General features: G+C 44.4%; 13 protein-coding genes across 13 annotated transcripts; 4 read left to right on the top strand and 9 right to left on the bottom strand. All coding sequences in view use genetic code 12, as the record gives it.

Moving 5' to 3' along the window:
- Positions 1–593: 593 nt before the first annotated feature.
- On the top strand, positions 594–3446 carry ALA1 (alanine--tRNA ligase; the record flags this gene model as incomplete). The annotated part of the gene is made up of 1 exon (XM_034154296.1): positions 594–3446. The coding sequence occupies one exon, from the start codon at positions 594–596 to the stop codon at positions 3444–3446; it is 2853 nt and encodes a 950-aa protein (XP_034013679.1).
- Positions 3447–3467: 21 nt separating this feature from the next.
- Positions 3468–4334, bottom strand: DIURU_001720 (uncharacterized protein; the record flags this gene model as incomplete). The annotated part of the gene is made up of 1 exon (XM_034154295.1): positions 3468–4334. The coding sequence occupies one exon, from the start codon at positions 4332–4334 to the stop codon at positions 3468–3470; it is 867 nt and encodes a 288-aa protein (XP_034013678.1).
- Positions 4335–5277: 943 nt separating this feature from the next.
- On the top strand, positions 5278–7835 carry SAL6 (Sal6p; the record flags this gene model as incomplete). The annotated part of the gene is made up of 2 exons (XM_034154293.1): positions 5278–6792; positions 7482–7835. 2 exons carry the CDS (start codon positions 5278–5280, stop codon positions 7833–7835), a joined length of 1869 nt encoding a protein of 622 aa, XP_034013677.1.
- Positions 7836–8413: 578 nt separating this feature from the next.
- On the bottom strand, positions 8414–8752 carry DIURU_001718 (uncharacterized protein; the record flags this gene model as incomplete). The annotated part of the gene is made up of 1 exon (XM_034154292.1): positions 8414–8752. The coding sequence occupies one exon, from the start codon at positions 8750–8752 to the stop codon at positions 8414–8416; it is 339 nt and encodes a 112-aa protein (XP_034013676.1).
- Positions 8753–8955: 203 nt separating this feature from the next.
- NAM2 (leucine--tRNA ligase) lies at positions 8956–11703 on the bottom strand (the record flags this gene model as incomplete). Its single annotated transcript, XM_034154291.1, has 1 exon — positions 8956–11703. One exon carries the CDS (start codon positions 11701–11703, stop codon positions 8956–8958), a length of 2748 nt encoding a protein of 915 aa, XP_034013675.1.
- A 114-nt stretch (positions 11704–11817) lies between these two features.
- On the bottom strand, positions 11818–12546 carry DIURU_001716 (mitochondrial 37S ribosomal protein uS17m; the record flags this gene model as incomplete). Its single annotated transcript, XM_034154290.1, has 1 exon — positions 11818–12546. One exon carries the CDS (start codon positions 12544–12546, stop codon positions 11818–11820), a length of 729 nt encoding a protein of 242 aa, XP_034013674.1.
- A 106-nt stretch (positions 12547–12652) lies between these two features.
- On the bottom strand, positions 12653–13678 carry DIURU_001715 (membrane insertase; the record flags this gene model as incomplete). Its single annotated transcript, XM_034154289.1, has 1 exon — positions 12653–13678. The coding sequence occupies one exon, from the start codon at positions 13676–13678 to the stop codon at positions 12653–12655; it is 1026 nt and encodes a 341-aa protein (XP_034013673.1).
- A 499-nt stretch (positions 13679–14177) lies between these two features.
- DIURU_001714 (uncharacterized protein) lies at positions 14178–16694 on the bottom strand (the record flags this gene model as incomplete). The annotated part of the gene is made up of 1 exon (XM_034154288.1): positions 14178–16694. One exon carries the CDS (start codon positions 16692–16694, stop codon positions 14178–14180), a length of 2517 nt encoding a protein of 838 aa, XP_034013672.1.
- An 806-nt stretch (positions 16695–17500) lies between these two features.
- DIURU_001713 (uncharacterized protein) lies at positions 17501–19048 on the top strand (the record flags this gene model as incomplete). Its single annotated transcript, XM_034154287.1, has 1 exon — positions 17501–19048. One exon carries the CDS (start codon positions 17501–17503, stop codon positions 19046–19048), a length of 1548 nt encoding a protein of 515 aa, XP_034013671.1.
- Positions 19049–19453: 405 nt separating this feature from the next.
- On the bottom strand, positions 19454–21199 carry PDI1 (protein disulfide isomerase; the record flags this gene model as incomplete). Its single annotated transcript, XM_034154286.1, has 1 exon — positions 19454–21199. The coding sequence occupies one exon, from the start codon at positions 21197–21199 to the stop codon at positions 19454–19456; it is 1746 nt and encodes a 581-aa protein (XP_034013670.1).
- Positions 21200–21751: 552 nt separating this feature from the next.
- Positions 21752–22438, bottom strand: DIURU_001711 (uncharacterized protein; the record flags this gene model as incomplete). Its single annotated transcript, XM_034154285.1, has 1 exon — positions 21752–22438. One exon carries the CDS (start codon positions 22436–22438, stop codon positions 21752–21754), a length of 687 nt encoding a protein of 228 aa, XP_034013669.1.
- A 363-nt stretch (positions 22439–22801) lies between these two features.
- Positions 22802–24046, top strand: DIURU_001710 (uncharacterized protein; the record flags this gene model as incomplete). The annotated part of the gene is made up of 1 exon (XM_034154284.1): positions 22802–24046. The coding sequence occupies one exon, from the start codon at positions 22802–22804 to the stop codon at positions 24044–24046; it is 1245 nt and encodes a 414-aa protein (XP_034013668.1).
- Positions 24047–24389: 343 nt separating this feature from the next.
- On the bottom strand, positions 24390–26003 carry DIURU_001709 (uncharacterized protein; the record flags this gene model as incomplete). Its single annotated transcript, XM_034154282.1, has 1 exon — positions 24390–26003. The coding sequence occupies one exon, from the start codon at positions 26001–26003 to the stop codon at positions 24390–24392; it is 1614 nt and encodes a 537-aa protein (XP_034013667.1).
- Between the last annotated feature and the right edge of the window lie 1799 nt (positions 26004–27802).

The following is a 27802-nucleotide window of genomic DNA, read 5'->3' as shown; positions in this document are numbered from 1 at the left end:
TGTTGTAAATTTTGTTTGTATGATCATCGAAACATTGAAAACGAAGTACTTTTAAATCATCTGCGTCATTCACACTCTGACTTACCTTGGTATCAAGTGCTGTGTTAGGGCTCTGGTTTCAAACGTAAATTTGAGCACTGCAGTTCTTAGGTATAAAATGAACCATACATACTGAAACTATTAGCAGCGTACATAAAACCCTTTCATCACCATAGTTAAGAATTGTGTCTAGTCAATTTTTAGTCTTCAAGCTATCTGAGTTTACTTCGTTCTCCAATGATGCTGTTCCAGAGGAGTGATGACCCGTAATCCGTAAAAATCACTTCTCTACAGACGTTTTTTAATATTAGCACTCGTCGTAGTATGTCACATATTGAAGGTCTACAATATATCAAGTCATACAATCAGACTACAGCTCCGAATCATATTCACTACTAAAGAATATCCGAAAAGGACATTATTTTTAACCTCGAAGCGACTGTCTCATTTGAGCCGCTTTCGTAATCCTGTCCGCCATCGCTTCCCTCCCATGGCCACGCGCACGGTACAAATTTTTGCTGATGCTCAAACGTATCCTCCACAGTTCACGAACGATGAGTACCTCAACTGAGTGGCCTGCGGCGAAGGTCCGCCAAGCGTTCTTGGACTACTTCACACAAAAACAAGATCACACATACGTGCCTTCATCGCTGGTGGTTCCTCACAACGACCCCACGTTGTTGTTTGCCAATGCAGGCATGAACCAATACAAGCTGATTTTCTTGGGTACTGTCGACCCCAACCTGGATTTTGCTCTGCTCAAGAGAGCGGCAAATTCACAAAAGTGTATCCGGGCTGGTGGCAAGCACAACGATTTAGAAGATGTTGGGCGCGACTCTTACCACCATACGTTTTTCGAAATGTTGGGTAACTGGTCATTTGGGGACTATTTCAAGAAGGAAGCTATCGCCTGGTCGTGGGAGTTGTTGACTGAAGTGTACGGTTTGGAGAAGGATCGTTTGTACGTCACTTATTTTGAAGGTGACGCTGCTCAAGGTCTTGAACCCGATTTAGAAGCGAAGCAATTGTGGTTAGACCAAGGTGTTGCAGAAGACCACATATTGCCAGGTGATGCTAAAGACAATTTTTGGGAAATGGGCGACCAAGGTCCCTGTGGTCCTTGTTCTGAAATCCACTACGACCGTATTGGTGGACGCAATGCGGCTCTGTTGGTTAATATGGACGACCCTAACGTCATTGAAGTGTGGAATCTTGTCTTTATGCAATATAACCGTGAATCGGACCGCTCGTTGCGCCCGTTACCCGCTAAGCATATCGACACTGGTATGGGATTCGAGAGATTGGTGTCTATTTTGCAAAACAAGTCGTCCAATTACGACACTGACGTATTCGGCCCTATCTTTGCCAAGATTCAAGAGATTACTGGTAAGCGGCCCTACACTGGCAAATTTGGCAGTGATGACACGGACGGTATCGATACCGCTTATCGGGTGATTGCTGATCATGTCCGGACTCTCACCTTTGCCATTTCGGATGGTGGTGTCCCCAATAACGAAGGCCGTGGTTATGTTCTCAGAAGAATTCTCCGTCGTGGGCTGAGATACGTCCGCAAATACATGGACTACCCTATTGGGCTGTTCTTCTCGCAATTAGTGGATGTCGTTATTACTGAGAACAAGAGCATTTTCCCTGAAATTGAAAAGAACGCTGCCGATCTCAAGGAAATCTTGAATGAGGAAGAATTGTCGTTTTCAAAAACCCTTGAAAGGGGTGAAAAGTTGTTCGAACAATACGCTATTGTTGCTCTGAAAACTCCCGAGCAAACTTTGCTGGGAAAGGACGTGTGGCGTTTGTATGACACTTATGGGTTCCCCGTCGATTTGACCCAATTAATGGCTGAGGAAGCTGGTTTGTCAATTGACGAGAAAGGTTTTGAATTGGCCAAAGAGGAAGCTAAGGAAGCCTCCAAGGGCTCCGGTAACAAACAAGCAACCACCTTGGTCAAGTTGGACGTGCACGCGTTGTCCGAGTTAGACTCCAATGAGTCTATCCCTAAAACCGATGATTCTTACAAATATGGCGTCGACAACACCAAATCAACCGTGGTTGCCTTGTACAATGGTTCTTCGTTTGTTGATCAAATCTCTGACCCATCAGTTCAGTATGGTATTCTTTTAGACAAGACTCCATTCTATGCTGAGCAAGGGGGTCAAGAATATGACACTGGTTCGTTGGTTATCGATGGTAAGACTGAATTTGTCGTCACTAACGTTCAAGTATACGGTGGATACGTTCTTCACACTGGTCATCTTGTGGAGGGTTCTTTGGCTGTCAAGGATGATGTCATCGCTCTGTACTCAGAAGAAAGAAGATGGCCAATTCGGAATAATCACACTGGTACCCATGTTCTCAACTTCGCGTTGCGTGAGGTTCTTGGTGACGGCGTCGATCAGAAAGGTTCGCTTGTGGCGCCTGAAAAGTTAAGATTTGACTTCTCGCACAAGCAAGGATTATCGTCAGAGCAATTGGAACAAGTAGAATCCATTTGCACCGAATACATCAGGTCGAACAAGGAAGTTTATGCCAAAGAAGTTAGTCTCGAAGACGCCAAGGCCATCAATGGATTGCGCGCTGTGTTTGGTGAAACTTATCCCGACCCTGTACGGGTTGTATCGGTGGGCGTCTCCGTTGATGACTTGCTCGCCGAACCCACTAAACCTGAATGGCACGAGGTGTCCATTGAGTTCTGTGGTGGCACCCACGTGAAGTCAACTGGTGAAATCAAAGATCTCGTTATCATTGAGGAACTGGGCATTGCTAAAGGTATCCGTCGTATTGTGGCCGTCACTGGCAACGAGGCTCATGCCGTTCAACAAGTTGCTGCTGACTTTGATGCCCAATTGGAAGCCGCTTTCAAGTTGACTGGTACCGAAAAGGAAGCTAAAGCCAAAGAGTTGGGTGTTGCTCTCAAGAAACTCACGCTGTCAGTTTTGGCCAAGCAGAAGCTCAATGCTAAGCATGCTAAGTTAGACAAGCTGATTAGAGAAGAGCTCAAAGCCAAGCAGAAAGAAGAACTGCAGAAGGTGATGGAAGTTGTGAACAAATGGTTGGAAGATGCTGACGCGAAGCCGTATTTTGTAGCTCATATCCCCATCACTGCCAATGCCAAGGCTATTACAGAAGCTTTCAACGCTGTCAAGAAGAAGGATGCTACCAAGCTGATCTACTTGTTGACGGGCACTGAAAAAATTGCCCATGGTTGCTACATCTCCGACGCTGCCATTGCCAAGGGCGCCGACGCCACTGAAGTGGCTAAGGTTGCTACTAAACATATTGGCGGGAAGGCTGGTGGCAAGGGCAACACTGTTCAAGGTATGGGAGACAATCCTGAAGGGATCGACGCCGCGGTTGCTGCCATCGTCGAAGCGTTGGCTAAAGTTTTATAATTACATAGACTTGAACGACAGTTAAAAGTTTGATGGAGAGTCGTTGGTTAGATGGTCTTCCTCGGCCTGACTGATCTGAACAGCATCACCGCCAACGCCAGCTAAAACGTCGTCCACCACGTGTTGAAGATCCTCAACAGATATCTGTGGAATGATGCCTATAATGGAAATAGTATTGACTCGCCATTGTAGATGAGGATAACTGCCAATCTTGACTACACCATCACCGTATCGTTTGTCCAATTGCCGCTGAAGATCGCCAAGAAATGGCGCCAACTCAGACTCACCAGTAGTGGTTTTGACGTAGAGCCGACTCAATTGGTTCAGTTGATCCACCCGTGGGAGAAGTTGGGGAACAAGCGCTTTGAGAAGTTTGACAAATAGCTGTGGAACCCCAGGTAGTATGTAGAGGCGTTGCTCAATTGCAACAATAGGAAACCAAAAATTGGGATCAACAAAAATGTTTTCTACATTGATCTTTGCGGTTCGTTGAGGAACGGTGGCCATCCTATACCACGCTTCAGTTTGAGAGGGAGTAAGCAGGGCGATGTAATCCTTGCGCAACCGATTCATACGTTCGACAACTGTGGGATCACGTTCACAAGGAATTCCATAATACTCGGCAATGGCGTCATAGGTAACATCGTCATGAGTTGATCCTAGCCCTCCGGAGGTTACGATAAAGTCGATGTCATTATCCCGCAAAAGTCCAAGCAGCTTCTTTATATCAGCCTTATCATCAGAACAAACGATGATGCGCTTCACTGGAACACTTAATTGGCTGAAGCAAGTTTTGGCAAATTCGAAAGAATTGGTATCATGGATTTTGCCACTAAGCACTTCGTCCCCAATAATTAGACAACCCGCCAGTCGGATCAGTCGCCACATGGGTCAAAATTTCAAGTGCGGGGACCACACTGCAGGACAATTCAAAATGACAATATAAGTTGCTGATTAAGCAGCTAGGTAATATGATCGTGTTATCATCAATATTGTGGTTACAGGATGTGCACCCCTCCCCCTTCACGATTTCTCGGCATCCGAATAGGTCAACTTCGTGATCACACCCTTAACTTAACCATCCGGTTACTCCCATGCTTTCCACACGTTTGACACGAAAAGGCATAGCCTTAGACATGTACCGTTACAAGGACTCACCTTTTCATGCATCTTTCTAGGCATAAGGTCTCACGAAGAATTGTGGTTTTGCACTACTCAATTTGATAGCAATGCACGCGCCTCTATCCCCTTTTCGTTTTGCGGCGTGAAATTGATAAATCCCTGTCATCTGAAAACCGCAAACTACATTTCAAGCTCATCAAACCCATTATTGCGGCCACACTAAGCCCCTAGATTCTCATTAAATCCACATGGTAACGATGTCATTATTTTTCTTTCTCCCCGATACCGGCCAAGTGTCCATGCGGGTTTCGCGGAGATAGTTGTTTCGCATTCTTATCAGTTACTTCTCACGCGAGCCACGTCGCCATCCATAATGGTAATAATCAGCGTTGGGGAAAAGTTTTACTTGAACCAAAATAACATTTGGTGGCTAGATTAACTCTTGACACTTAGGGACTACGTTTCATTAATCGATGCTAGATGTCACGAAGTGACTCTAACCTCCTCCAACCATTCCCGATGCGGTGCCGAGGCGGCATGAGTCGCAGCAAAACCGATTCTTGCACCGCTCACGTGGGCCATGCCCCTTTTCCATCATTAAAAAACGCCACTTATACAGTGCGAAAAATCCTACGGTCACTTCATCTTTTGTTCCACCACCCTTCCCTGTCGAGTTAAGTCAAGCCAACGGCGTATTTGCTTTTGATAAATGGGAAATAGCCCGTCCAAAGAACCCCTAAATAGTCAGCATACTTCGAATACCTCGCAACCCGGCTCGGGCCTGGGAGTCGCCGAAGCGACCCACGACGCTGATGAAAAGCCAAACCTATCGCGTAAGCGATATTCAAATCCAAAGGCAATAAATATTGGCCCCAGCCAATCTCGCAAATCTACTTCCTCCTATCAAAAACTGGACAAACAACCCACGCCTCCTCGCCGTGGCTCAAGCAATCGCCGCACAGGAAACCTCGACAAGCAAACGATTAATGAACTCGATCTCGAAATCGGTGCCTCCATGGCGCAGCTTCTCAAAAACACCCCCGTGTCAGAGCCTCATTTATATCTGCTGAGCGTTGACACCGTGGCCCTGACGCTGCCCGTATTCACTACCATAGACTCCAAGGATGACGACCTGTTGTCGCTGTTTTCTAATTCTCCGGCTACTGGCAAATTCATAGACCCAGACACTACTGTGACCACGAATGCTGCATCCACCAAGTCAAAGTCTCGTGAAGCCCGCGATGAAGAAACTAAAGACGCTAAAAAGCGACTGACTACGAAAAAAGATTCTCGTCGTGCGGGTCAGAAGCCAACAACTCGCCGAGTTTCAAGTAGTTCGTCAAATCTGCTGGGTTCGGGACTGCCTCCATTGGTTCCTACCTCTCGAAAGTTGGATATCGACATCGACTCAGTTATTGATCGTTTAGTTGATGTAGCTTCCAAAAAGCAACCGTCTCAACTGCAGATGCGTCGGGGCAAGGACAAGCTTCCTGTGACTCATCAAGAAATGAAATACATCTTGGCTAAGCTGCGTCAAATCTTTTTGGATCAGCCAACGCTTTTGCAATTATCTCCGCCAGTCAAGATTGTTGGTGATATTCATGGTCAGTTCCATGACCTTATTCGCATCTTCAACTCTTGTGGATTTCCGCCTCAAACTAACTATCTATTCTTAGGTGATTACGTCGATAGGGGTTATAAATCCTTAGAGCTGATTTTGTTGTTGTTATGCTTCAAGATTAAGTATCCAGAGAATTTCTTCATGTTGCGAGGTAATCATGAACTGGCGAATATCACTAAAATCTATGGGTTCTATGATGAGTGCAAACGAAGATTACCTCCAATCTCGGGAAATCATAAATTGTGGAAGAGTTTCATTGACGTTTTCAATTCTCTTCCAATTGGTGCTACCATCAACAATAAGATTTTTTGCATTCACGGGGGTTTGTCTCCTGATCTTCATGACTTGGCTCAAATCGAGCAAATCAAGAGACCAACTGATATACCTGATAAAGGTTTATTGGCAGACTTACTTTGGCTGGATCCTGATCCTCAAATTAAGAACTACAACTCTACTACGTGGCCGAAGAACGATCGAGGAGTTTCATACTGTTTCGGGAAACGTCACGTCGACCAATTTTGCCAACAATTCAAAATGGACTTGATTGTTAGAGGCCACATGGTTGTTGAGGATGGCTACGAATTTTTCAACAAGAGAAAGTTAGTTACGGTTTTCAGTGCACCTAACTACTGTGGTGAATTTAATAATTTTGGGGCCGTGATGTCGGTTGACAAGAATTTGTATTGTCTGTTCGAACTTATCAAGCCACAATAAAACCTAATTTGATAGATGGAATGTGGATTTGTCAGGCTGGGGCATTGTATGATGAAATGATGCACCTTGATAACGACCCTGATGAATTCAATTCTTTAGCTTGATTTACGAGATTGATTTACGAGATTTTTATATATACTTTTTTATGTTTTAGTAATGTATCCTTTTTTAAAATTAACTCATAGATATGAGATCTCTGTTACGTGAACAAAGCTTTTGAAGTAAGACGAAAAACTATAGACTTTTCTAATCAAACTTCTTCATAGAGCATACTCCAACATCAATTATGGTTAGGTTCTTACTAACATTCGCTCGCTTCTAATCACCGATCACGTGACTAGGGCTAGTTACCCTAAAATGAGGTGCGCGCAGAATTTACATCGTTATCTTTGAGGTGAAATTATTTCTGATCACTACTAAGAATGGCTCCCATTGTAAGTACATTGTTGGATAAGAGGCTTCCCTATGAATAGGGTTTTTTTACAACTGTTTTTAGTTTGATTACCCTGTTTCGGGGCTTTGCTGTCTTTATCATTCCCGTGAAGGGTCGATAATCGTGCGGTAGGCTAACGGAATAGACCTCCAAGAAGTCCAAGGCTGCTAAGAAGTTCGTTGTTGACTGCACCGCCCCCATTGAAAACGGTGTCTTCGACCAAGAAGCCTACATCAAGTACTTGACCGAACGCATCAAGGTTGACAACATTGTTGGTAACTTGGGTGATGACATTACCGTCACTGCCGAAAACAACAAGGTTGTCGTTGTCTCGAACACCAAGTTCTCGGGTAAGTACCTCAAGTACTTGACCAAGAAGTTCTTGAAGAAGAACCAAATCAGAGACTGGATCAGATTCGTCTCGGTCAAGCAAAACCAATACCAATTGCAATTCTACAACGTCGCTGACGATGAAGAAGAAGAAGAAGATGAAGAGTAATTTTTTTAGATTCTAGCTTAATATACTGGTTTTGGGTTAATATTTTATGGGAAATGAAAGCATTCATTGTATGTCTATCTTTTATTCTATTAATGTCTAATCATTCGGCTTTGGCCAATGATGCAGCTGAATCAATGACGTAAGCAGGCTTCATAGAGTCTCGCCCAGCCATCACACGTTTCAATTCTTCTTCTGAAGTACCACCAGTCATTACAAAGAGAGTGCCTCCAAGATTTCCATCGTTACCAAATTTGACGTCGGGTGTACAAGGTATCGCCAATCATTAAAGTCTTTTGGTAGGGGGTGCTCTTCCAAAATAATTTGTAGAAAAGTCGAACAAGGTTTCCCAACATTAATACATTCACGCCCTGATGTGTACATCATTTCATGAACCACGGCACCCCCAGCAGGAAGAACCATACTTTGGTCCTGGCTATGTTCTATCAACATTAGCTCCAATGAAATCAACGTCAGGGTTCAACAAGTATTGAAGAGTCATTGCAACTCTTAGAAAATTAAATTTTTTGCTGGAACCAACCACAACAGCTTTTACGTCTAGGTCAGGTACGAGCAATGGGTCACGCATCAAATGCTTCATCCGACTTGGGATCCTCGCATCCAAGAACAATGTAACCAGCATTTTCCAACTCTTCCCTGATTCCAATTTCACCCAATACCCATACTCTAGATTTGGATGGAAATTTGCAATGATTTTGGAGGTACGACGCAGCAGCATAATACGTAGGGAACATTATCAGCTCTGTTACCAGATCAATTCCAATAGCTTTAAACCGTTCAATATAAGTTTTTCTCAGGGCTGATGAGTTATTCGAAATACGGCCAAACTTCTTGTTCTTTCGAATAAGCCTTTCAATTGTATTATTGATACCGGGAATCAATTTACAGTTCAACCACATCACCCCATCACGATCAAATAAGAAGTTGTCATACTCGTCAACGAGTTTGGTAATTTATTCTGTAGAGGTAGCTTCGATCATTTTGGTGTGAGGAGTTTGACTGGAAAACGGTCGCACGTAATCCGACAGAAAAGCGATTTCATGCATGACAGCTCAGTTCGAAGGACTATGCATTATGCCATTAAACTATATACATGAGATTGTCACTTTCTAGTGATCAAACTAATTACCCCAGGCTTGGTTATGACTTTTTTTATGTCGCCATGAACATGTTTGGAGATTTGCTCTTGTGAAAGAACCAACTTGAGAAGCTCATCGGGTTGCTTTTCCAAAGCTTTGGGTCCTTTCAACGACCCCCGCGCCTTACCATTTATGAAAACATTATAATTGGCGTATGGCAGAGACAAGAGAAGTACTTCAGGAAACTTTTGGTAGAACACCGATTGGTGCTCTTCGTTAAGAGCAAGATGTAAAAGTTCCCATGCCTCTTCGGCCACTGAGGGAGTGACTGGAGCCATGACCACAACAAGTTGTTGGTAACAATGTATCAATATGCGGGGGTCAATGTACTTCTCCGATTTCATCGCCGAGATCAACTCATTGGTGATTTTCATATAATCTGAGATGATAGTATTGAACCCCAACTCTTCATCAATCAGTTTCGAGATTCTATTGATAAAGGTGCTAACCCCATTAATCAAATCAAACTCAGCCTGATTCAACATGGCATCTTCAAGGCAGGTACCATTATACAACTTAATCAATTCTTTTTCGTTGAAACATTCATCACTTGATGGACGCTTCGTATTTTCATTAGCATATTGGCCGATTTGAGAAGCCAATCCTAAAACTTTGTCCAACCATCTCGTAATCCCAGCGATGTGTTCCTCATTCCAATTCAACTGATCGGACAAGGGTGCCAGAAACAACATATGGGCTCGGGTAGCATCAGCACCATACTTCGCGATGCATTCAGCAGGGTCAGCACCATTGTATTTTGACTTTGACATCTTCTCATAACTAATCTTCGGTGTTGCACCCGTCGCTTTGATGAGCTTCCGCTCATCAAGTTCATCAGGCTTCAAAAACCGACCGGTAACAGGGTCAGTATAGGTTTTACCATGAACCATGCCTTGAGTCACCAATTGAAGAAAAGGCTCAAAGTGATTTGCTTTAGCCAACTCAGAATTCCACATCCCTACGTCTGCCAAAAACTTGGCCAAGAATCTTGAATACAACAAGTGAAGAATTGCGTGCTCCACACCACCAATGTACATATCCACCGGAATGTGCTTCGAAGCTAAGTCCTTATCGAAAGGTTCCGAGCTATTGTGAGCATCTAGGTATCGGAAAAAGTACCAGGAGGAATCCATAAAAGTGTCCATAGTATCAGTTTCGCGGCGTGCATTTTCAGAGCCGCAACTAGGACATGTTGTTTTCGTAAATTCTGGAAGCTTAGTCAATGGATTTCCTTTCCCGAAAATTTCACCTTCAATTTCAGGCAAAAGTACGGGTAGTTGATCGTCGGGCACAGGAACTGTTCCACACTCATTGCAATGCACAATAGGGATTGGAGCACCCCAAAAACGCTGCCGCGAGATGAGCCAGTCGCGGATTTTGAATTGTGTCGAAGGCCCACCTGCTTGAAGAGTGGAGAGTACCTCCGTGATTCTCTTACCCGCATCAGTATTCGTCATTCCAGCATAATTACCAAGTGAAAGAGGTCCCAAAGGAAATTGATCCAGCCTAACTTCAAGTGTGCCGGTTTTACCAGTGAAAGGTACCGGGGTTTCCTTGCCAGAAGATACAACCTGTAAGATAGGCTTATCAGCATTATGTAATTTCCAGAAAGCATAATCTCGATCGTCATGCCCTGGACAACCCATGACAGCACCATGGCCATAGCTGCCCAAAACATAGGGCGCAACGTATACTGGAACGTCAAATTTCTGTGATTTCTTGTTAGCGAAGTCTATCGGAATTGATGCCTTTGTTCCTTGCAAGAGATACCCATCCTTGGATTCAGGGTCATCCTTTTCTTTCATTTTATTAATGAATTGTTCGAGTTTAGGGTCATTCCTGGCAATCTCTTGAGCAATTGGGTGATTCAAAGCTATAGCGACAAATTGAACACTAAACAAGGTATCTGGACGAGAAGTATAGACAGTGATGACCCTACCGTTGTTGGTAGGGAATTTGACTTCTGCACCTTTTGAAGTTCCAATCCAATTTTTTTGCATTGCCTTAACTTTCAGTGGCCACCCGTTAAGTAGCTTCAAATCCTTCTCCAAAGCTTCAGCGTATTGTGTTATACCGATGAACCATTGCTTCAAATTTCGCTTCTCGACGAGGGCACCGCTTCTCCATGAGCGCCCTTCAGCATCGACCTGTTCGTTAGCTAATACTGTTTTGTCCACGGGATCCCAGTTGATTTCAGCTTCTTTCCGGTACGCCAAACCACGTTCATATAGTAGTAAAAATATTTTTTGTGTCCATTTATAATAATCAGGAGAGCAAGTGGTCACCTCACGATCCCAATCAAAATCAGCCAACATGAGACGCATTTGATCTTTCATCTTGCTGATATTAGATTTTGTCCATACTGCCGGGTTCACGCCTCGTTCAATGGCGGCGTTCTCAGCTGGAAGCCCAAATGCATCCCAGCCCATGGGATGGATTACATTGAATCCTTTCAAGCGTTTGAAGCGAGCCATAACATCACTGACAGTATAGACCCGCAAATGACCCATATGGAGTGTTCCCAGAGGATAGGGAAACATGGACAAGCAATAGAAGGAAGGTGCATTTGGATCAACATTTTTCTTTCCTGGATGAAAAGACCCAGACTCTTCAAGCCAAATTTTCGCCCATTTCTTATCAAGTTGAGTCAAAGGCGTCTTATTAACAAGTGACGCCGAACTGGCAGCTCGGCGACAAACTTGTCTATTCATTATGGTCACTTAGAAGGTGAATTTTCAAGTTTTGATGTCAGCGCGAGTATCTACTGGTTACCCACTCAGATGCGTGTAGCACTTATCTTCGCATCTATACTATATACAAGACTGTTAAAGGTTTACGGGTAATTCATTTTTCACATCCAACACGTACTTCCTGATGAGATTTTTACGAGTGTGCTTCTTCAAAGCGCTAGCATCTTTGCCCACCTTCGACAAGATCGAAGCCACTATAGAATCATCCAGTAAAACCTTAGCGACGATTGCATCAACATTCTCTTGACGTTCTTTTTGAGCAGAGGCCTTTTCTGTCATTTCATTGATTTCAAGATTAACAATTGGTTGAGTCGTTGGCCACAGCTTTAACCCATATTTCGCTTTGATTTCATCGATGGTTTTAGCAAGGCCAGCGGCATCCTCATCCGAGGCAGTTGATATCTGTTTTGACACGCCATCAAGTAGACGTAAATCTTCAATTTTGCTGATGACGGATTGAAGCCCTTCTTTGTTGGCTTCAAATTCAGCAAGTTTGCGTTTGTGCTCCTCTGCAACTCTCAGCTTCGCCTCGAGTTCGTACTGAGCAAATTGCTGACCTTTATTGACCTTGATTTCAGCAACAGCAAAGTACTTTCGCGGCAGTATCTTAGGGATCAGTTCGATTCTGACGATGTCGCCTTCCTTGCAGATATTACCCTCATCATGGACAAGATAGTGGTTTCGCTTGATAACTTCTTTGTGCACCTTTTTATCGTAAACGTGAGTATTGACACGGACTTTGACAGTCTTGTTCATCTTGCCTTGACTCACGACGAGCCCGACAAAGTTTGTCTTGACAGCCATATCAACTTGAATCCCGCGATGAAAAATTTAAGACGAAAAGATTATACAGCGCGAGGGTTGCGAGCGCGCGATGTTGAGATTGACCTAAAGATATTGATTAAACTATTTACAAGGAATCATTACGCTCAACAACAATATTAAACGCATTGGGATTCTTTTGGTCTTTGCCAGAAAGGCGTCTATTCTTCAAGAAGGTAACAGGCATTACGAGGTCGAGTATCACATTTTGTATCAAAGAGTACACCTGCGATGATAACCAATACAAACACAACGCTACCGGTGCATGGTATGAAATGGCCATGAGAAATACAACCGCTAACCTCAGAATATTACCCATTGCATCAGCTAAGGTAATTCTCATCTTTTGTCGTTGGGAGTTACGAGATAATTGTAATGTTTTGAAAAGCCATTCGATGTTCCCTAGAGCTGTTATTCCAATAAGAATGGGAAACACATGATATGGGTCCAGAACTGCTAAATCCTGAAACCATAATGCCCCTTCGGAATATAACGATTGATCCAATGGCTTATTGACCGCGGAAAACCAGGTAGACCAGCCAGAAAGATCGCGCATGGTTAGTGACATTGCTATCCAAAGGGGTACTTGGAACGTTGGCAATATGAAGTTTTTCCATATGGGAACACCATTGTCTTTGAACAACTTTTTTTGCCGCTTACGCACTTCCTTAGCAGTAAGTACAAGCATTTCCTCGTATTTGATATTCACGAGAGGGTGTTTGGGCATGTAAGTGGTATCTGATTTGGTATTCGTATGAGTCGTCACCGTTGCTGCCTCGGCCTTTGCCTTATTAACCTGCTTGGCAAGATTATGCTTAAAGATTGGGGACATCGCGCTAACGATGGGTCGAAGCCTCAGTTGCTTTGTTATCCGACGCCGTTGAAGAACGGCCAACGGTAATGTCCAAAGTGACCTGAGAGTAAAAGTTGTCAAAGGAATGAGGGCCCACCATGGAAGACCAGTAGATGCATGTACTGCCTCAAGCGACAGCGTCATAGTTTGTATAATGGAGTGAGGATCAAATGACAAACCTCTTCTCCCCATTAAAAACCCCGGATTATTGTAAGCCAAACCATTACCAAACCTTCGACTCAGAAGCTTAAGGAAAAGCATCAGCCTTTTGCACTCGCTAGTAGCACTAGTTTTTTAGATGTTCGTAAACAGTGCTCATAATAAGTGGCGCGCGAAAATTCACCATTAAGAACCCCCAGATAACCACAGCTCAACATGTCATCACGCAGTGAAAGAGCGTGTATGCTTTGTGGTGTCATTCAACCATGGAAGAAATTTGTTGATCAAGGTTGTCCGAACTGTGAAAGCGTGTTACATTTCATTGACAATGAGGATGGACAGGTCAATGACTGCACACTGCCATCATTTGAGGGCTTAGTGGCATTAGGACTGGACAACAAAGGCAGTTGGGTGGCCCGTTGGCTCCGCATTGATTCATTTGTATCAGGCTTATACGCCGTCAAAGTTAACGGAAAGTTACCCCCTCATGTGGTGGCAGATTTAGAGGAGCAGAACATTATTTACCGACCTCGAGATGGCAGTGCCGAAGATTAATATAGTTCACGAAAAAATATGTATTATAGTTACGCTACTTATCCGATTATGTGCTGCCTTGCCCCTTATTCATATCGAGCTGCAGGGATTTGTATGTTGAAACACAATCGCCCGTATGAGAAAGAAACATGTCAACAGAAGCGAAAGTCTTGCTACAATGCTTGCACTTTCCAGCGGAATAACCCTCAGCGAATGAATCGTAATGAGCTGCTTCCATGTGTTCCTCAAATTGAGCCTTGTTCACGACAATCTCCTCCTTACACAAATCCAGTTTCACGTAGGGACAACTATATTTGGCCATCCGTCGCTCAGCATGAAGGTCGAGGTGCATCATTAACATATAATTTTCATTGAAGACCGCACTACAGTGAGGATAAGGGCATCTCCAACCTTCGCAAATATCGATCTCTGACAGCGGAGGACCGATTGAAAAGTCAGCCGTAATTGGGGAAGCCGGTACGTGGACAAGTGATTGCGATGGGTAAACGTTTCTCGTAACCTTTGCATCCTGAGTGGATACCACGTCATAATCATTCTGGTCAGCTACTGGCAGCGAATTGTGAAGCCTGATATCGTAGCTAGGATGATGTGGGGGCGATCTCTGAGTACCAGCCTCTAGTAAAGTAGATTGCCCAATCACCGTTTGTGGACTTGAACTCAATGACGGTTTCAGCTTGCCGTGGCTTCTATGAATGGGCCGTTGGGATCTTGAAGACAGCTGATGACGTTTTGTCAAGCGACCTAGAAAAGTGGAGTGATGCTTACTCTCAGATTTGTCATCCTCACTATCTGTGTCAACTCTGCGCCTCTTATGTATCTTCAAAGGGCTCCTGTTTGCAACAGCAATAATCGAAACCTCCTCAGAATCCGAAGACTCATCGTTGAAACCAGTTTGCAGTGAATTACCAGTTAAAATGCTAGGACAAGTTTCTGCATGCAAAAGGAAATCAGAAGCGCTTTCAACCCGCTGGTCGCAACCGTCGCAATGACCATTCTTGTAGTGATTACCCAAAATATGGGTTTCAACCCCATAATATCTTCGGTTTGAACATCTGAATGGACAGCGTTTGCGTTCCGTCCACTCCTTCATGAATTCTCTACTCTCGATAGTTCCTGGGAAAGGCAACAAGTCAGTTTTAGTGTTCTCACACATTTGAACGTAGCTGAAGTACATGGGTAAAACCATAGGAGTCATGAGTACTGAGGGAGGCTTCCACCCAGAAAGGACGCGGTCCAGTTTAACCAAAGGCGAGTCCTTATATATGGAATGCTTCAAAGGAGGACCTGTATTGCAGATGGCAATTTTGTACATTTTGTACATGAACTCCTTGACGTCCTTGGTAGCCATTTCAACAAAGCGATCGATTGAAATCGGTCGCAAGTTGTACTGGCGCGCCATACACTTTGCAAGTTCGTAATGCTCCCAAGGATAGAAGCGACCGCCATTCAGGCTCCATTTCCTTTCGAGATAGTCATAATTTGTATATGAGACCGCTGGAACCTCATTCAGTTTACCAATTTTCAACAGCTGAGAATTGTGACTTGGCGTAGAGCCGATGCTTTTGAGTGCCTTTAAACTCGGCTTGAATACCAGCGATGGCTTCGTTTGCTGCACTTCTTCTGTTGTGAAGGATGATATTTGTTCTTGGGACGACGGAGACTCTTCCGAATTAGGATTTCCATCATACGAAGGCAGAAGAATCTTCAACCCCAACTCCACATTGTGGCCATGTTTGGTGAGTATTTGTTGACGAGGTTGCGACATGTTTGCATTGGAGCAGGCTTTTATGGAGGGTTGATTCACAGTTGATGAGACTTCGTCGCCACGCATTTGAACTGGAGCAATACCCGAGGACTCACGCTCTTCATGAGCAATTGTCGGGCTCGATGTAGTGTCGGCAGCAAGTGATTCATTAATACCCGATAGCTTTTCATTGCAGGACTTCGAGCTGGTTTCAGCACCTCCCAATCCACAATTGTGTGAAACCCCGACAATTGAGCACTTCATGGAATCCTCAAGACATTCTTTTTCCATGTCTGAGTCATCTGACTCCTCCGACTCCTCTGACTCCTCGTGAGGAGAGGCGTTGTTTAGGGATTGCAGTCCGTGATCACTAAAATGACGAACAGCATCTTCATCAGGGTCCGCACGTTGGTTGACGTCCGTGATAAGTTGCGACTGAGATGAATCATCTGGCTCAATGTCTTCATCGTTGGAATCATTCGTATTACACTCTTTATCATTATCAGCACCGTGATCAACAATGTCAGCACCATCATCGACATTCTCCTTTTCCTCGCCTTCTTTATTCTCTTCAAACTCTTCTCCCTCATCGTTACCTTCCTCGGCATCATCGTTACCTTCCTCGGCATCATCCTTCTCTTCCTCGACATCATCCTTTTCATCATTGTCAATTTCATTGTCGCTTACACGCGTCAGTGGGTCGATAGGAAAGTGTCTTTGAGCAGCGGGTGGGGTCGAATATACTCTCCTGTCGTTGTCTGATGTCACCAGACAAGCGGACTTCTTCGGCCACGGGAATACAAGCCACGGTAGCAGCATTCTAACCCTGTTTCGGCTGAACGCGCCGAATAGATTTTGGGAGACGCGAACGGAACTGAACGATGGATTTGGGAAATTTCCCTAGGTTCCAGGTTAACATGTGTGGGAAAATTTCACAAGTGCTGAGTTTCGGTGTGTAGTGTCTTTATCGCCTTGAGCAAGGGAATTTTGACAGCCTAGTAGTATCTTGAGTTACAGGTTAGACTTAAGCGTTGCATTTCAAATGCTTCTGATTCTCAACATACGAAATTCAACTGATAGCTCACTTAGTATTGCAGAAGTATTGCCTTTCATGACATGAATACTGATTACCAATAAAGATTGAAGTCCATTGCCCTGAGAAATTAAGACTGGGAGACGTGAATCCAAACGCGTAAAATCCACAATGGCATCGCCTGTACCTTTCTGAACAGCAGACGACTAGTTGGGACTTTTTTTTCGAGATCGAATGCGGGTCAAATTACCATTTTGGATCCACAATTCCGATTGACGTTGATATTGTACGCCGTATTGCTAGTGAAGTCGCAGATGTCCTCCATTGCAATCAATTTCCTTATAATCGAGCCAAATTGAAGCGGAATATTGAGAAAGGCACATGGTGATATTTCGTCGTGGATCAAGTAGTTCATCATTGTGAATTGATTGCCTGACAGCCTTCGAATATTTCATTGCCCCACACACGATATGCGAGATATACCGGATTCGTAAGTCAATTCCGTAAATTCCGATGGAAATTCCTTCCCCACGGAAGTTGACTAAAAGAATATATATCCCACAGTAGGTCTTCTATCAAGTAGCCCAGCAAAATGAAAGAGAAAATTAGTCTGCGGACAACTCTGGTTGTCGTAAGTTTCGAAGATGAAAGTGGTTATACCCCAGAACTCACCGTGATCCGCTCACCGCGAACTGGTGAAAAACAAGAAGGGGATATCGCTCTCAAGTATGCCGAACAACGGATTGAAGTCACTCCAGAGGAGGATAAGCGTCTTTTACGGAAGATTGACATGTACATACAACCACCGATGATTTTGATCATTATTCTTCAATTCATCGCCAAGGTTACAACAACAGCTGCTCTTATGCTTGGATTTAGAGAAGCTCTCGGTATGCATGGAGACATGTATCCTTGGGTGGCTTCTTCATTTTACCTTGGTTATCTCGTATTCACTCCGATTGGTGTGCGTTGTTTGCAACGATTCCCTGCCCTGAAAACCCTTGCAATTTTTATTATGCTTTGGGGTGCTGATCTTTGCTTGATGGCTATCCCAGCGTATGCTTCCTTTATCACATGGAGAACCATTTTGGGTATGTTAGAACTGGCTGTGTTGCCAGGTTGTATGATAGTGGTGGGCCAATGGTACAAAGCTGAAGAGCAATTGTTTCGTACAACTTTATTTTATGCTCTGATGGGATTTGGTGGGCTTTTGGGCGATGCAATGGCCTACGGTTTATACAAACATCAGTACTCTTATCTCATCCCTGGGTGGCAGGTGTGTTTCATTATCATGGGTCCCATCACTATTTTGTATGGGGTATTTTACTTTTTCCACATGCCCGACAATCCGTCAAAAGCGTGGTTTTTAAATGAAAGGGAAAAGCAAATGGTCGTGGAAAGAATCAGAGAGAACCAACAAGGGTTTGGCAATCCGAAATGGAAATGGTATCAATTCCGTGAGTGTTTAATGGATGTTCAGGTCTGGCTTTTTTTCCTCTTTGGTGTCTTCAATAATATTGGAAATGGCGGGTTACAAAATTTTTCTGTACTCCTCCTTGAGGGCATGGGTTTCAAAGATGAGATGCAGATTTTGATGGATATGCCTTGCTATGCTTTTCAAATCGTTGCTTGTATGGGTCTTTCCTACTGTGAACGCTACATCAAACTGAGAATGGCTGTTTGTACTTTTGGTGCAGTTATCTATATGATTGCACTTATACTAATTGCGTATGGACCATCAGACAATGCCAAATATGGCGGTTATGTTATCAATACGATCTCTTTATTGCCTGGTGCTTGTCTTCTTTCTTGTTTCGCCTCGAATGTGGCGGGACATACAAAGAAAGTCACGTTCAACTCATTTTTCTTGATCGGTTATTGCGTGGGTAACTTGATTGGTCCACAAACCTTCAAGGAAAGTGAAGAGCCGTTTTACCAAACCGCAAAGACCACCATGATGTGTTCTGCGGTATTGTCGCTTTTCTTCATTATGTGCATATGGGCAGTTTACGTTGTTCGCAACTGGCGTAAAGAGAAACTTGTTGGCACCGAAATATATAATAAGTTCGCCAATATGGAGAACGTCGAATTCGGAGATTTTACTGATATGGAAAATCCTTTGTTCAGATATTCTTGGTAAACTGGAAATACACAAGTGCTTGGGAGTATATTTGATTGATTGGAGAACCAACATTAACTTGCAGCATTCTATTTATTGCTGATATTGTAAAACACTACTACGCGGAAACCTTGACGTTCTCAAATAGAAAACACGGCATTGGGCTTTTGTTGCGAATGATCTCCTTTCAGCTCGAGACGAGTTGGTGCTATGAATTGTTCCAAATAATAGAGACATTACGCATGATTAGAGAGAATATAGAAATAATTCACACAGATTCAAACTGGGGTATACTTGAAGCGACTAGTGAAAACTTAGTATCAAGTATGACGATTCAACATCGTAACATCGAAAACCACAAAAGCTCAATCTCTACCAAATAGTCTTTACCAGTCGTATGTTGTGTAATTTTCAAATAATAATCATCTACAATTCATCATTAGCTTCGTCATCTTCGACAGCTTTCTTGGCTTTCTTAGAGGCCTTCTTACCGGCCTTCTTCGCCTCCTTCTTCGCCTTCTTAGCCTTCTTGTTAACTTCATCCTTGACATCTTCGACTTCTTCAGGTAACTCAGCTTCGTCATCTTCGTCTTCCAAGATGTCAGCACCAGCGTCATCTCTTTCTTGCTTGGTGACGGTACCATCAACGCCAAGAGCCCCCGACGACTTCACAAAATCAATCAAGTCGTCCAATTCTCTGTTGCCATTGAAAGGAACGGGAATTCTCAAACCAGTCTTTTCATCAATTTCACCATTGGCAGGGTACATCAACAAAGTAGGGTAGCCCTCGATTTCGACGGGCACGTCAACGTCATTGGCAGTGTGGTCAATATCGGCAACAATAACTTCAGCACCATCCTTGTTTGATTGATAAATTTCAGCCAATTCTTCCCAAGTGGGAGCCAACTTCTTACAGTGACCACACCAGGGGGCGTAGTACTTAACAAACACATCTTTGGAGGTGTCCTCAAGAATATCGCGGTAATTGTGTCCCACAAGCTTTACCACGGGATTGGCTGCCTTTTCCTCAGCGCTAGGTAATTCTTCCAGTTTAACAATGGGAGTGAGCTTACCCGAAACAAAGTCCTTCACGAATTTCTCGATCACGTCGAATTTAGGACCCTTAGGGTGCTGCACTTGATCGATACCATACTTTTTGTTATTTTCAGAATCTTGGATGGCGAACAAGGGGATAATCTCAGGATCCATATTGAGGACCTCAGCGTGACGGCCGAATTGAGTTGCATCCAAGGCAACAAAGTTGAGCTTGCCCTTGTGCTTTTTGCCAAGAGCTTCAAACTTCTCCTTGAAGGCATCACGCTGTTCAGGCTTGTCGTAAAAGTAATAGGCAAGAGGCGTAGGAGAAGTCATGTACATGAGGTAAGTGTCACGGTCAATTTCGCCAAAGTAAGGGATGGATTCATCCTTGATAAAAGCCTTAAGAGCATCCACGTCAAGCTTGTCACCAGAAATTTCCCTGGCATCGTCAAATTGATCAGGGTGCACCAACAAGAAAGTCGGTTTTTTACCAATCTTGATGTTGGTGATTTTCTTGCCAAGGGCCTTATTCAATGATGAATCAACTGAGATGAACGTGTTGTCCTTGCGACCTTGCTGAGCAACTTCATTAAAGGTTTCGTTGGATTTCGAATCGCCGTTCAATTGAAGAATGAAAGGTTTCGATTGTTCTGAGATTAACTCCTTGAGAGCATCCTCATTATCAACGTGCGAAACGGCAGGGAGAGATGCTCTGATCATGTAATCCATGATACCGTCAGCTTCTCTAGGACCCTCGTAATCTTCGGAAATTTCACCTCTGAAGACCTTCATTGTCGGGTAACCTCTGATGCCATGTTCTTGGCACAATTTTTCATCTTCAGTGCAATCAATTTGAGCCAACTTAATATTGGGGTGAGAATCATTCAAAGTATCGGCAGCCTTGACAAATTCGGGAGCCAAAAGCTTACAATACCCGCACCAAGGGGCAAAGAATTCCGCAAGGACCAAAGGGTTCTCTTCAAGGAATTCCTTGAAAGTCTCGGTAGTCAACTTAACAACGGCCGAGTTAGGGTCGGCAATAGCATTTCCATCCGCAGGACCACTAGCAGAAGCAAGGCTTACCACGGACAATAAGGTTGCCAAAGCATTGGTAGAAAATCTCCAGAATTGCATAACGTAAACTGGTTTATTTTATGAGGTGGGGCGGGTGCTGGATTCGGGCTTTTATATGAGCGCGCTGGCCGGTGCTTGTTGCCACGAAAATGACACGTATACAGGGCCAGGTGATATGCAAAATCTGACTCCAAAATTATCTTTACAACCACAATGGCAATAATGATGGCAAAGTTAGATGGAGAACCGTCATATACGTAGATATCCGTGGCACCTATCGAATCTTTGGTTTTGACTGATCTTTCAGTGTGACACCTACTCATGTGGTGGTAATTGCGACATCTTGGTATATGACGGAAATGTTACATGAATGCATAATTTAATTTGTCTTACATCTCGGCAGGTATTATTTTTCTGCTGTGGCACATGGCCCGGCATCGGTATTCGAAATGTGGCAGCTTCGAAGTTTCCATTGGATTCGATTATGACTAATGGCGCAAATTTGCTTCTACTTTTGATAATCTTTTGAGTTTTGTATGTTACCGTAACACGAGGGCGCAACAGGAGGGCGCAACAGTTCAATTTAACAGTTACGTGAAACGCTGGAACTAGCTATATTCCGAAGAAGGCCTTCCACGTTGGCCAAGAGTCGTTTTCAACATCATAAATATAGGCCATTGAGTGTCTCAAAGATGATTGCAAATACTCAGGATGACAATCGTAAATTAGCATCACCAAGGCCCACGTCAAGATGGCAAAGTACTTCCAACTGCGGTTATATAACTTGACCTTAAGTTTGTGTTGCTGAGGGTTCAGCAACTGGGAGTATAAGATAGGGTCACCTGCATAGTTGGCGAACGACGGTTGATACGCGTCCAAGATCCAATCCAAAGCAATCTTGCCCACCGCTATTAAGACCCTCAGGAAACAATATAAGGTAATTTGGTGGGTGATTCCTTGGTTGAACCAGGGGAACTGGTGTGAGTAAACGAAAAACGATCCGATAGCCCCTGCAAGGAACTTCGTGAGGTATGGATTCGACAGCCCCAACACTTGTTCATTCAGCAAAACTTTTTGGGCCAATTTATAAATTATTGCAAACAGTGCAAGCACCACCGCATGGTTTTTTGTTGCTCTGAACACCAGGTTCATTCGTGGCCGCAACGGTCCCAGTCGATAAAGGAGTGAAATCACCAAAGCATGCGAGAAACGAATCTTTCCGCCGTATACTAACCCATTACGGGCTGATCTGATGATTTCAAGCACCGGACGGTACGCAGGGTTGGTCAAGATATCCATGAAATCGTCGACGCTTGGGTGAATGATTGAATTAAATTGTGTGGGGTGCGACTTAGACACCCGCGGTTGACCTACTTCCGGGCCGCTAACCCCGAGGACTTTTACCTTACCGTTCCTACTAGTTGGCATAGTTCTTTCCCTAGCCCAAAGTGCGCGCTTCAGAAAAAACCACTAGCCCTGTGCACTCTTTCTCTGCTCAGGTAGGTGCGAAAAATTTTATCCACCGAAGCGATCCGCTAGTAACCCCATTCTTATCCATTTGTGGTTAGGAAAGCGAGCCATTCGTCGAAACGTCAGCTATTGTTGTTTTGAGGATTTTTTCAGTGGCCCTTCCTTCGTTGTTTGCTTCGCCACCCTTCAATCATGTCCTACGCTAACGCTGCCAAGGGCACCACCGTTTCTAAAGCCACTTCCAAAGCAGAATCAGGGGAAACTAGTCTCACGACTGACATCTCTCCCTCTGGAGACGCTGCTAGCTTGCCTGTCGTGACCGCTGAAGCCACTAACGGTTCAGTGGACGATTCCACCTCATCGCATGAGCGTGATACGACCCTTGCCCCGAAAAAGAAAACTTTTGCCCCAGCCCCTGTACCCGAAAAGTCGGCTTGGGGTGCTCCAGTCGGTCTGGTGGCCACTTCTGGTCTTATTGACAGTTCCAAATGGCCGACTCCCGATCAAGCGGTTACTGAACCAGTGAAGCCTCTGGGCCCCAAGCTCGCTAAACTGGACTCGCTGACGAAGTGGGTACCAATCCCCGTTAAGGTTACTATGTCGCAGTCTCGAGGACCTTTGGCGAAACCCGCTCGGACTCGGAAAAAGGCTTTGAAGCCGAAGGCGAAAAAGGATGAAGCTAGTCCCAATCCTGAAAATGTGGAGCTTGAGGGTCTGGTGGGTGACGACTCGTCAGCTGATTTGTCGCTGGCTTCTCATTCTACAGATGACGGCCAACTTGGATCTGGTTACAAGTACAACACTAACTTCAAACCTTTCCGAAAATTCAACAATGGGGTGGCCACCAATGGTCAACATTCTTTTCAGAAGCGCTTTCCCAACCAAAACTCTGGCTACTACCACCCTCAATCTTACTACAATGGGCTGAAATCCTCTTATCGGCAAACCACTCTGGCTGGTCGTGGCACTAAACAACCTAACACTCGATACTTTGGCAATGGGGGATTTCGTGGACAAGGTGGTTACATGCCTGCCCCTGCCATGGGCCCCACTATCCCCCCAGTCCTTTCTCCGAAACAGAATCCTCTGGAAGCTCTTCAACGCCAGATTGACTACTACTTCAGTTTAGAAAACTTGATACGTGACATATACCTTCGGAAGAATATGAACTCTGATGGTTGGGTTCCCTTGGATCTCATATTGAAGTTCAAGCGGGTCAAGATCATCGTGTCTCTGTTAGAAGAGGGACTCACGAGTGAGGCTGAATCACAAGACGTCTGCGAAGCTATCGTGGACGCTGTGACTAAGTGTCAAAATTTGGATGTGCAGTTCACTGATGGCACTAACGCCGAAACAGCAAAAATTACCAACGTACAATTGCGTGTCAAAGATAATTGGCAGCAATGGGTGATGCCTGAGGATGCTCCACAAAGATAAAGGTCATCAGCATCAGTGAACTACTACACACCATTACTCATCATCCTACTACCCTTAGCATCGAAAGCATACATGACCACCAGCACTGTTTATGCGTTAAAATCCTTCAAAAAAACTTTTTCGAGAAATCATTGTTTATAGCTTGGTCAACTTCCCGTGGTGTAATACTTGTATAATATATGAAATCCGGGATAATCACTAGAAACTGGATATATCTGATATAGATCAAAATTGCTAAGAGCCCCTGAACTTGTTATTGCCTGGAGCCAACACCCATGGTTATACAAAGACGTTGGTAGGATGCTCGAGAGAGGCATCTCATTCATATGACCAGCATATAGCACTATACAAGTGAGGCATCTGAGATACCCCGGCGGGCAATAGCGTTTACTTCCCAAGCAATAAGCCCTGCCAGTTTAGTACCCACTACAATGCGGCCACCCTCATTGGGAGGGCAGTAGTACTCAAGACCAGCAATGAGCATTTCACCATCCAAGTTATCGGCAGAAGTTGTCGAGTATGATCTCTCGTGGAACACATAACTTGCAAAAAGCTTTTCATCATCTTTCTCCTCGTCCTCCTCCTCGAAAACGTCAGTTTCGAGCAGACTCTGCCATGAAAGACCTTGGTCTTTAGGTGCCACAGCAGGATCATCTACGTGGGCTTGTGTTGTGGATGACCACTGGGGACTTTTGAAACGCGGGGGAACGGAGTGTGGGGCAGGTGGAGGAGGTGGTGGTTGATAATAGTAGTTCTTGAATAATTGGGGGTTCTCATTGATCAAGTAGTCGTAACAATAGACTAACGGCGCAGAAAACAGAGGATAGTTGCGAATTTGATCATTGTAAAGCGTCAAAACATCATGAACTGAAACATCTGCGTTTAATTCGGACATGGCGTCATCATCACCTCGAAGCTTCTCGACTCTTCGCTTATTTTGTACCATAAAATCGGCATACTGCTCCAAGGCACCAGGGAGAACTATGACTTGATGGCTTTCGTGTTTTTCATCAGTGACGTGACGCATATCGACAAGATGGACGCGGCCGGCATGTTCAGAGAGAACCAAGAGGTCATCTTGGGTATTACCGGGTGAAAACTTGCATAACCTTAACGCTCCTGCCAGGATACCAGGGCGAGTACTCCGGATTTCTGCCAACTTGCCCAGCAAATTGCGGATATCATAAATGAGACACAGCCCATCTTGAAACACCAGTGAGAACATAGTTCCCAGATTGTGGTATGCGATACCGAATCCCAGATCGTGCTTGCTATCGATGGTTTTGATGACAGGCTGAGGCAGTGACGGGTCAACCATGAATATCAGCGAGGTATCACCCAGTACTGTAAGCAAACGATGGCACATGGGATTGCGAATGACGTTATTTAGACAGGTGTTGAGCTCACAGTTGATTTTGGCTGTTACGCTAATTTGACTGGAGTTGTTCACGTCCATGCAGTATAAAAACAGGTCATTATTGCAAGCGTATGCTGAGAATTGCGAGGAGTTTGAGTCATAAATCTTAACATCGTTATTGATCATTTCGCCCAACTTGACTGTCGTATGGGCCCCGGTTTCAGGACTGTAATATGAGAATAAGCCTTGATTGGAGCTGCGCGGGCGCTGAATCTTGCAACATTTGCCGGGCTCCAAAGCCGTGGGCATTTCCAATGATTCAAACAGCTGTGACACTGCCAGATTTGGTTGAAGCACTCCTCCGGTTACAGTTACCCCGTTGGATGCCACATTAGAACACTTTGGGAGGTATTTGAGCTCAAAGTGCCGTTCCAGACGTGCTTGATTCTGACAGATTTCGAGACGGCGAATCTCATCAACCTTGGTATAATAGAGTCGGTTTGTTGCGCTTTCGTAATGTAACAAGTCCAATAATTGCCAGTGGTGGACACTAATCTTAGTGTTGCACACAAACTTGGGCGTTGGTCTCAATATCAGCATCAGATAATACGGATTTTTGAAGCACCGGGAGTAGACGTTGTTACGCCGACCAACCCGGCGTTTGCGGGACCATGGGGGTGACAGGTGAGGCTGTTTAAGCCGCAAAGACTGATCCTGGGAGTCGCAAGTCATTTCTGGAGAGGAAAATCAATCGTGGCAAGCTAATTTCGGTGACTACTTTGATGGTTTTGAGCCATTCATAGAGAGGGGACCGCTGAAACCACACTTTAAGCGGCGAAGCACGCAATGACAACACTTCAATGTCGGCTAATACAACTACGTAAGGCTTCTATATATTGCGTGATCGATATGAACAATCTCTGGTTTTATTATTGTAAAATTCGAGGATTTTACACCGAGAGGGGAAAATTTTGTCCCTGCATTCAGTCACGCCTCTCCCCACAATTTTTCTACTAGGTGGGGAATTGAATGTCAGAGTGTCCTTAAAAATCAGCCATCTCTAAATGTTTCTAAAAAGCAATATCTGCCTACCAGTAGAATATGATTCGTGGTGGAGATAGTGACGCAATACGATTGATACCCATGTAGTTGTATTCCATAAATATTCAAATACTTGCTATATCGACGTGAGCTAGCGTAACTTTGCTTCGGATTACATTCACATCTTACCACTTTCCTCTGCGATCAGCGACTCCAACTCAGCAAGTTAATTTGTTGTGCCATAATTCCGCCATCCAGGCGCTTCGCCACTCGGGGTCATGCAAGATTGCCAAATCATTAACGCGTCGTTAGCGTTGGATTAATCACTGTATGCAGCAGCCCTTAGTGCGCATTTGGTGCACTTTCAAAAATTGAAAAAAAAATCACGGAACTTATTAGCCGCAAGGATAAGAACTCGACTCTATGGTCATAAGAGGTGGCCCGATCTCGCCGGTTTCAATTTGGTGGATGAACGTTTTCGTTGGTAATGACACAATTGATTGTCTCCGCGTAAATCTAGAATGTCGTGGGTATTGATTACCATTGTCAACTTTGGTGACGTCTAGATTTGAGACGAGATCGTTAGTAACCAACAACGGATCGTACAGTGCTATGTGAAAAATACTGGGTTTGAGAAGCACATGTGCTTGACTCTTGCGTACAAAACTTCTCTGATTCATAGAAATATTCACCATAACGCGAGCTATTATATTCACCGACCTCTTCTCACATCGTGGAAGATATATGACACTATTGTTGGTATTCCAAGTGGAGGGAACTATTCCTTCCTGCATAGATCACGCTCACTGAATGCGTAAACGTGGCCATGACATCATGAAAACCTAAGACTGAAAAATGGTGCATTTGTGGGGTGTGTGAGTTGTACAGGGAGGCCAATTGCACCTACTGACCAGCTAGCTGAGCCACGAATCCAACACGATGGCCGAAGTCAACTTCATATGAAAAATTCCGTCCCTGAGGTACTCGATAAGTGTGAGCCACTCCGGTGGAATGTCGTAGAATCGCCTATTTTCAATATGTTCCCGGGTCCTATCGGATGCCCGGTATTTTGCGGACGCATCCCGCCCCAATCAGAAGCCCCAGACCGCAACCTGAACGAATGCCAGATTGGCAATAGAATCAGTAATCCGACGTATACGGGTACTCGAGTTACTAGTAATCTGGCAGTATTACAAACTGGAACTTCCCCCTTGAACATTAGGAATTGCGCCATCGCCGGACAATCGTTAGCCGCTGTAACCCACCTAGGCGCATTGTGCAGGCCGAGGGCCACGCTCACCCGGGGAATGTAAGGGATATAAAGACTCGGCAATCCGCCTCAGCAATTTTCTTCTTCA

This window comes from Diutina rugosa (assembly GCF_008704595.1).
Source record: "Diutina rugosa strain CBS 613 chromosome Unknown scaffold4_size502443, whole genome shotgun sequence".
NCBI lineage: Eukaryota > Fungi > Ascomycota > Pichiomycetes > Serinales > Debaryomycetaceae > Diutina > Diutina rugosa.
Note: the sequence above shows the minus strand (reverse complement) of the source record. Positions and strands in the feature narration are given on the sequence as shown.